We start from the raw sequence: 9,827 nt of genomic DNA, 5'->3' as shown, positions 1-9,827 counted from the left end.
ATATATATATATATATATATATATATAATGCGTAAAATTAAATGAGGGGAAATATTTTTTCTAGCTTTAGATAATAACTTTTAGAAATTGTTGTTACTAAAGAATTGCCAAAATTCAGAATTTTTAAAATATGGAATATGTATATTATGTGGCTAGTGTTTTCAATTTGAAATGGTTATGAGAATAAAACCATTTCTTAGTGCTTTAACATATGCTCTAAATATCCTGGTGGAGAGGGAGAAGAAAAATGGAAAAAGCTGAAAAGAGCCAAATTTTTGTAGAAGCATCATATTATTTAAGCCCTTTACTGATAGAGATTTGGGATTTCATGATATTCTAATAACTGATATGACTGGGCAATGAGTACTGAATTTATAGCATCAGAAGAATAAAAAATATATTTTATGTATGCCAACAAAGAAATAATCAATTCTTTTTCCACAGAGAATGGAAATTGGGAGTCAAAATCCCCTTGTATTTCAAAATAACATCTTGGACTTTTGCTTGAAGCTGTTAATCTACATTTTAAGACATGACTTAATATATCACTGTGTAAATGATGCAAATTGTTAATGGATGAATGATCATCTAATAGTTCTCCTTTTGGTTGCTTTTTCTTTAATAAAGTTTCATAAACCAAAAAAGGCAGTTTAAAAACCAGTTCTCTTGGGAAAATATACATGACACACTTTTATATTTTTTCTGTATTATTAACATTTTCTCAATTACTTTATTAAGTCTATACAATCAACAAAACAATGTCAAACCTTGAATTGTGGCATTTGCCAATTTCTAAAGTATAAATGATCATAATGAAAATTTCACAATTTTCTTTCATAAACCATTATAAGCTGGTTTCAGCATGCCCCTGTGATATTTTATATATACATATAAACATATAGATTTATAGATATATAGGTAGATATATGTTTATATATAATTTATTACTTCATTTGCATTTCAATATATAATATATTACTTCATTTGCATCAGTTCATATTGTAGTGCAGAGGTTCAATCAACCCTGCAAAATGCTAACTGCAGAATTTCTGACAGCTAAAAGGGCTTAGAACTCTGACTAAGAGCAGTTGATCCCGGAGGCTTGGACAGAGTGGAAGGGCAACTGAGCTTGGTCTTTGGGCTGAAATCTGGCCTTGAATCTGTACCTTTTCTCTTGAGATTTTGTAGCTTAGATAATTCCTCTGGATCTCCCTGACCTTCCTTATTTCAATCCCCATTTCCTTTCCTAATTTCCTGTGGGTTTTGGGAGAAATCTGGGATTTTGGGTGGTAGCAATCAAACTTTGAAGACTTAGGTTTTCCCCATAGACAAGTAGGGCTTACCCTTGATACAAACTATCTCCTGATTCATTGTGTATAACTTCCCTAACCTTAAAGGCAACAAAATCTTCCTGGGCTGAGAGGGAGCAGGCTCTTTCTCAGTCTCCCATTCCTGTGTCCCTCCCCTACCTGGAGCTTCTCCCTAGGTGGTTGTTAGAGAAACCTTGTATCCCTCTGTCTTTTATAATCAACCCTGAAACCTAATAAACCCTGTTGTTATTTAATCAAACCTTTTGCTAAATCATTGGTTGAATGATATAAGAGGGTTAAGGAGAGAAAGGAATTATTTCTCTGTGGTTCCTGAGGGCAGCTGAAGGCGTCCATCTTGGAGGAAGTGGTGATCTCTATACTTCCCTCTGAGAAGCCTTTCTATTTCACAGACAGGGAAGAACTTTGGGACTCTTTCTTTGTGAACTTGGGAAACTGACTAGAAAGCCCTCTAGTTAGTTTCAAACCATTTATGACTGGCCCTAACCTTTGTCTGTAGAAATGCCCCTCCTACCTGGAAGGGTTCAGCCTGTTTCCCTTCAGTGTACTCTGTCTCAAGCCTGTGTACTCAGTTTGTGTCTCCCTATTGCAGCTTCCTGGCCAATTACCTCATCATCTCTCCTTGCTGCTTATTATACTTCATCTTATATTTCCCTAAACTCAGCCATTCCCTTACATGTCTCCTACCACCTCAATCTACTACCTCCACTATTGTACCCTCCTTACCCACCTACTGACTTAGGGACCCACAAACCCCATCCACTTGTTTTAGTCCCTTATTACAATATCTTCCCATGATTTTCTATATTTAACACATTTATAATTTCTTATAGCAGAGTAATATTCCATTATATCACGTACCACAATCTCTTTAGTCATTCCATAATAAACAGATATCTACTATACTTTTTTAGCTCTTTGTGACTACAAATATTCTAAATATTCTAGCATGTGAGAGATTTTTTCTGTTTTCATTGACTTCCTTGAGGGATAGACCTAACAGTGAGAATTTGGTCAAGTTCAAGATTATTTTAACATAAATCAAGATTATATTCCAGAAAGGATGGCCAGTGCATAGATGTATCAAAAGTGTATAAGTATGCCTCTCTTTTCATATCTCTTACAACATTTTGTCCTCTCTCTCAATTTTATAATGCATTCATGGAATAGACTTGCCCAAGCTGAATTCTTTGCCATGGTAATTGGGAAAGCCACTGATTTCTCTATTAACCAGAAAGAATTCTCAGCATTTTCTAGATTTCTGTGACCTTGCTATTGGCCCTGAATAGACTTCTGGGGCAACCAGAGAAGGAATTATGTGAAATTGTTGGAGGATCAGGATGAAATGTTCCTAGGATTCCTTTCCAGGTCATTTAAATGTGAATGAGAACATTGGCTGGAAGCTGAGGATGGAACTGAAAATAATATTTGGCATAAATAAATAATCAAACTTGTTTGGAAAACAGAATGTGATCTAGAGTCCCTGGAACCAGTGAGAATCATCAGCTCTATTAAAAACACATCCCTCATCTTTACCATCTCACCAGGTGTCATATCTCTCACATCTTCATTCCACCAGGAAAAGTCATAAATCTCCCCTTATGTATGAATTTAGGGAAGATGTTTCAAAGATGCAAAAAAAGGATGATTTATCCTGGCCTATCATTATACAAGAGAAGTTGGTCACAGAAAGATAGTTCATAAAATCATGGGAACACAGGACCATACTGGATTATACAATTGAGTTAGAGGTAGAAGGGGGGAAAATAATCAGCCAAAGAGAAAGGCATTTCATTAGTTATGAAGGCAAAGTCCAAGAGGATAACTTGTTTATTACAAAAGATGCACTTTTTCAAATACTCCTGAAGCATTCTGATGAGATGTTCCAATAATGACGGTATAAAGAGAAAAAAAATCAGCTGAGGAATAAAAAGAAGAGTTGACTAAATTAGATAATATATAGATGGAACTATCCACCAAGGTAAGATAAAACATATTTATGAGAGATAAAAGCAAAGCAGGAAGCAGGATAGAATATTTATAATAGAACATTTACCATGTTCTATTATAATGTAAGTTGTCTGGCAAGGACCTGAAAGGATGACAAATATTTTTTTTAAAAAGGATAAAAGGAAGATAAAGAGATAAGATGGCTTAATGCAGATGGGACTATGTTAACAACTAATGTAGAGAACATAGAGCTACTCTGAATGTATTTTTTACTGTTTTCTATAGCAAGGAGATTATTCTTTGAAATTGGTCAAGTAAATGCTATCTAGTTGGGGATTTCTTAACCTGGGATTCATGAATTACAAGTGGCTTCATTGATAGCTTTTAGACCATGCTTGAACTTAGATGGAAAATATTGCATTTCTTACTTACATGCTCCTAACTAAAAATGAATATTTTCTTCAATTATTTAAAAAGCATTATTTAGAGAAAATGTCCATAAGCTTCATCACTTGCTCAAAGGGTTCAAAAATATTATGAAACCTTGATTGATCTAGATCAAGTTTACCTAGATTTCATCAGAACATTTTAACTAATTTTTTCATGTCATTCTTTTGAATGAGATGGGGAAATATGACTTAGATTAGAGCATCACAGATTTATAAAATCACTGAATCCAAGAAGTCAAAGGGAACTTTCTTAATTTGAAGAGTATTCAGAGGATATCAAGTTTGTTGGATACCTTCAAGATTCTTAAATAAGAAGATGAAATGAAGGAAATGGTTAATAAGTGAAGTAAGAATTACTTGAGAGTAACAATCTGGTATTCTTATAGGTTCACCAAATGAAAACCCAACATTGCAGTTATCCATTAGGCTTCATCTATTGAAGCTTATAACTTCCAAGGTCAAGAGATCCTCCAGCCTCTGCTTCTATGGAAGCAAATATGCACCATATTGACTGTCATCTTTTCTATATTTCATGGCAAGGCCCTTTACTCCCAAGATCCAGAATTCAGCCTATCATTAGAAATATTATAATTAAATAGTTAAGAATTAAGTAGGCTTTTATGTTTTAGTTTTCTAACTCAACCACCATGTAAAATAGGATTTCCATGAAAATTAGTCTCAAACTTCTTGAAAATTACTTGCTCTAGTTTACAGGGAAACAGATTTTTTCATATTGTAAATATTTTTCAAAAATTCTAGATATGCAAAATTGGAATAAGATGTTTCAATAGTACTGCATTTAGAGACAAAGTAACTGAATTCAGATTCCACCCCACTTAATACCATGTGAATTTAGACAGTTCAGTAAACCTTTCTAATTTTGTTTTTATGTCTGTAATATTACAAATGGCATCTTGTCAGAAGACCCCTTCTACCTCTTAAATCTTTAATGCTTAAAGAATTAGTTCCCTGTCAATGGAAGTTCTCAAGTGGGAGACTAAAAATCAGTTATCAGGGCACTATACTGCCCAGATGCCATTTAGAATAGCTAATCTCTGAGATAATACTATTCTGAATCTCGCCTTCCATTTTCCTCCATGATTTGAAAGAGTGGTAAATTGACAGGATTCATGAGCTCTACTAGAGTAATTGACAAAATGTAAAAAGCAAGCAATGTAGCAATATAAGATGGTGCTGTGTTATGAGTGTTCATGTGGTAAAGTATCTAATAGAAAAGTAATTCATATAATGCTTAGAATATAAAATTAAGAATCTAAATAGCACTTACTATGTGATAAGCACTCTGACAAACACTTTATATTCATTACCTCATTTGACCTTCAACAATTGGATCCTCATTTTAGAGATACAACTAACATCAGGGTATTACACCTATTAAGTGTCTCTGGCTTGACTTAAGCTCAAATCTTCATGACCCAGGCCCAGCACTCTATCCATAGTGACTCATTATAATATGATGTACTCTGAGCTCTCAAAGTCATCCTGGAAGTTATTGTGAATTGTCTCCTTAAGACTTAAGACTTTCAATTTACCATTTTGGCCAAAAAGGTATCACCAGAGGAAGGATGGCCAATAAAACAAATGATATGGTTCCCAGCTGGAGTTTGGGGGGTTATTCTATTTCCTACACAAGTGAGAGAAAAGAGCTGGAAAAGACCAGGTCTGGAGATGTGTTCAATTTTGGTTTTTGATTGCGAGGAATGGTGGAGGAGTTGATTGAACATGCAAAAATATCATATTCTACTTGAGGAAGAATAAATCTAGGAATTATGTTTTCCCCAAAAGGTGAGATAAATTGAAAATATCTCATTTGTTCCAAAGGGGTAATAAGAAATTCGTAGATTACATAATCATCCTACGTTCCAATGGCAGCATCAAGATGTGCCTCTGAAGAATTCCCCAGGTGTTCATAATTACCCTTGCTCTTAAACTATCCCTTGGTGTCAAAATGAAGAGGGAAGAAAGAGGCTGAGTAGATTAGAAGGCTAACTTGGGGAACTTGGTTTCTTATCCTCTTTACTCTTGTGTTAAGTGGAATATTGGTGGAGAGGATTTGAAAAGATGTAGAGAATTTTTTATAATAAATTGGTTAAACATTGTCTCTGTTATTTGTGGAATGGCATCTATTCTTTAATAAGTCTTTATGTCTCAGAAGCTCACTTTAAAACTTCAAGCAGATTTTGGGGTTAAGATGGCAGCAGAGTAAAAAGCAGCTGCTTTACTTCTCCTAACCCACCCATATAGGACTCCTCAAGAAGACATAAAAACAAATCCAGAGGAAAGAAGGGACACCACAACAGGGCGCAGCATCAGAGGTACTTGGAAACGGGGCATTTCCATGCTATAAAGGGGTGAAACAGCTCCCAGGAAAACATGAGCAGAGGAACCCCCTTCCCCCACCCCACACCACCTACCATGCCAAAGCCAGCGCACGGGAGGCAGAACAGGTTTGGGGCACCCATTGGGTCATTGGCAGCTCACCAGGGCTTGTTCCTGGGAGCAGCAAGACTTGGGACCCCCTGGGAGGCTGAGGAACTCGCGGACTCTGAGCGCAGACCCTGAGCCCAGGGCACTGACAAAGGGGGTAATCCTGAGTGCAGGAGTGGACCTTGAGTGGGGACCCAGTGCAGAGAGGTGCTTGACTGTGGAAGCAGCTCCCTGAGACTGGTAAAGGAGCTTCAGGCAAAAGAATGAGCAAGGAGACCACCAGGAGACTTGTCCCAAAACAACTATACCTGAGACCTCAGGAATCTCTAAAGAGCCACAAACAGATCCTTGGCAAGAGCATAAAGCTAAGCGGGAACTCAGCTTAATATGGCAAGCCATCAGGAAAACCAGAAGAGAAAGATGAAGAAGAAAAAACCTTTAACACTTGACAACTTTTACACAGAAAAAAGCCAGACAACAGAGGAAACAACTGAGGAGAACAAACAATCCAAACCTTTGCAAAACAATGAAAATGGGTCACAAGGTCTTGAAGAGTTCAGATCTGAGATCATGAGAAAGATGGAAGAGATCTGGCAAGAAAATAACAGTTTAAAAGGCAGAATTTCACAATTGGAAAGTGAGGCAAGTAAATCAAAGACCAGAAATTACCAGATTGAAAAGGAAAACCAAAAGATTGTAGCCGAAAACCAGTCTCTAAAGGCTAGAATTGAGCAATTAGAAAAAGATGCCCCCAAATCAAAAGAATTAATAAGCAAATTGGAGACTAAAATCAAACAGCTGGAAAACAGGTCAGACCAAACTGAAAAGGAAAATCAAAAGCTTATAGCAGAAAACCAGTCTCTAAAGACAAGAATTGGGCAAGTAGAAGCCAATGATCTATCAAGACAGCAAGATCAAATAAAACAAAGTCAAAAGACAGATAAAATAGAAGGAAACATGAAATATCTCAATGAGAAACTGATAGATCAAGAAAACCGGTCTAGAAGAGACAACCTGAAAATCATTGGTCTTCCTGAAAATGCAGAAATTAATAGAAATTTGGACTCCATACTAAAATTCAGCAAAATTGCCCTGAAGTTCTACAACAAGAGGGCAATATAGACATTGAAAGGATCCATAGATCACCCTCTACACTAGACCCAGAAAGGACAACACCCAGGAATATAATAGCCAAATTCAAGAGCTTCCAAGTAAAATTTCAAGCAATGTCTAAACTAATTGTCACAAATGTCAAATTAGTAGAATTAAAATAATTCAAATCGACAAACATTTGTTAAACTTTCAATGTGCCAGGCACTGTGCTAGACTCTGGGAATTCACAGGCAAACAGAGATCAAATGAATTTACAGATAAGCGTCATATAAGAAAAGCTGGGGAGGTAGAGAGGACTAAAAGAATAGATGAGAGAAATTTTTTTCAAAGATGACAACTTCATTCAGCCTTAAATGAAAGACAAGGATTAATTGGATTATATGAGACAAGCATGAGAAATAGAATGTTCTGGGCTGGGGAAAATTTTTGGTATAAATGCAAGGATATAGTTTTAGAAGTGTCTAGTAGTCCAATTTGAGTAGAATGTAGAGTGATTGACTTTTTATAATAAGAATAAGAATAAGAATAAGAATAATGCTAAATGCTAGCATTCACATGGTGCTTTAAAGTTTGTAAAATTCTTTACAACTATTACCTCATTTTATCCTCATAATAATCTTGGAGGTAGGGTGCTATTATCTTCCCCATTTCATAGATGTAGATACTAAGGTAGACAGAAGTTGTGATGCCCACTGTCACAAAGGTAATAAGAGACAAAGGAAGGGTTTGAACTTAGTTAGGTCTTCCAGTCTTTAGGGATAGTGCTTTTTTCCACTGTACCAATAATTTCATTTTTGACTTGTCTCACAAAGGGAAGTCTTTCAAACTGTTTACTAGTTAACTCATCATGTTGTCTACCCCAGGAAGAAGAAAACTTTGTCACCCAGAAGACCTTGATCAGTGGCTTTCATTCTGATGGTCAATAGAATTTCAGTTACAATTATCTTGCCTCTCACATCCTTGCAAAGAGGACTCCCTGGAAATGGGAAAACTGAAGTTCAGGAAAGGAAGGAGAATCCTACACATTCATTTAGGACCTAAGAGAAAACAAATATTAGAATCTAGTACTATATTAAGGAAACAAACAATTAAAATTAAAATTTCCACCCCAAAAAATGTAATCTGCTTCTCCTTTAAGGACAGAAATTGGTCCCTTACTCACCTAACAGCCTCTTTAGTAACCTCTGGATCCCCTGATTAATTTCCTTGGTCCTCACACCATAAACAATGGGGTTCATGGCTGGAGGTATTAGATGGTGCAAGATGTTGAGCAAAATGGGGACATCAGGAGGGATTCTCTTTCTGGCCACATTGGTGATGATCAAAACCAGGAGGATAGTGCTGAAGAAGAGGATGAGGATGAAATGGGAACCACATGTGCTCAGGGCCTTGGCAGCAGCACCCTCTGCCTTGATCCTCAGCACAGCACGAAGAATAAAGGTATAGGAGAGGATGATGAGGATGAGGTCAGAGCCGAGCAGGGTCCAACCAGCCACTAACTGATAGAGCTTGTTTAAAGTGATATCATCACAAGAAAGTGTGGAAACAGATAGGTTGGTGCAAATGCAATTTGTGATGATGTTCTGTGCACAGTATCGTAGTCGGGAAGAGAGAATGGGGACAGGGAGGGAAAAGAGGACATTCCGAGCTATGACAAAAACAGCGGCCTTGGCCACGAAGTGATCAGTGATGATGGATGGATATCTCAGGGGGTGGCAGATGGCCACATAACGGTCATATGCCATAACCATGAAGGTGCATGACTCCATAGTTAAGAAGCTATTCATGACAAACATCTGGGAGAAGCAGGCAGAGAAACTGATGGTCTTGAGATTAAACCAAAAGATGAGCAGGACTTTGGGGATGACCGTGAGGCAGAGCACAATATCCAGCAGGGAGAGAAGGCTGAGCAAGTAGTACATGGGCTCATGCAGAGATGCCTCAAGCCAAATGGTGATTAGAAGAGTCGTATTGGCCCCCATGGCCAGAAGGAAGAGTAGACTCAGGGGCAGGGAGAGCCAGTGCTGCCAGCTCTGAAAGCCAGGGAAGCAGATGAGGAGGAACTCAGAGAAGGTGGTAGAAGTGCTGTTGTGTGTAGGGGCCATGGAATGGATTGCAAGCTGACCAGTTTTCTTCTGGAGGGCCAGTGTGAGAATTAATAAAATAAAAATTGTGGCTATCCCACGTTTCACCAATATTTGATGACATCTCTCCTGAGTAACACTAGGGCCACATCTGATTCATTATAGTTACAATGACCCATTCCTGGAAGGAGAACCTTGAAAAGAAATAGAAGTTTGGATCCTTCCTGTTGGCAATTCACCTGGTGATCTCTGTTATGCATCTTACCCCATCTGTAAAAGGAAGGGGTTCAATCAAATCATCTTAAAGCTCTCAAGGTCTGTAGTTGTAATGTCCTATAAATCTATAAGTATGAAAAAGGGGCATAGGGGAGATCCTGTTGGGAATGGATAGAGTCATAAAGGAAACTAGCTATATTTGGGAATTTTGTTTCTCATTAAACTGGACAGGAAGGGTT

General features: G+C 37.3%; 1 protein-coding gene across 1 annotated transcript in view; it reads right to left on the bottom strand.

Annotated features, from left to right (window-relative positions):
• The window catches only part of LOC123241135 (olfactory receptor 56A4), a 10,716-nt gene extending 1,311 nt beyond the window's left edge, over nt 1-9,405 (bottom strand). Inside the window, exon 1 of the mRNA XM_044668837.1 lies at nt 8,451-9,405. Coding sequence (XP_044524772.1) covers nt 8,451-9,393 — 943 coding nt within the window. The 5' untranslated portion in view covers nt 9,394-9,405. The remainder of the gene's footprint in view (nt 1-8,450) is intronic.
• Between the last annotated feature and the right edge of the window lie 422 nt (nt 9,406-9,827).

This window comes from Gracilinanus agilis, chromosome 3 (assembly GCF_016433145.1).
Source record: "Gracilinanus agilis isolate LMUSP501 chromosome 3, AgileGrace, whole genome shotgun sequence".
NCBI lineage: Eukaryota > Metazoa > Chordata > Mammalia > Didelphimorphia > Didelphidae > Gracilinanus > Gracilinanus agilis.
Note: the sequence above shows the minus strand (reverse complement) of the source record. Positions and strands in the feature narration are given on the sequence as shown.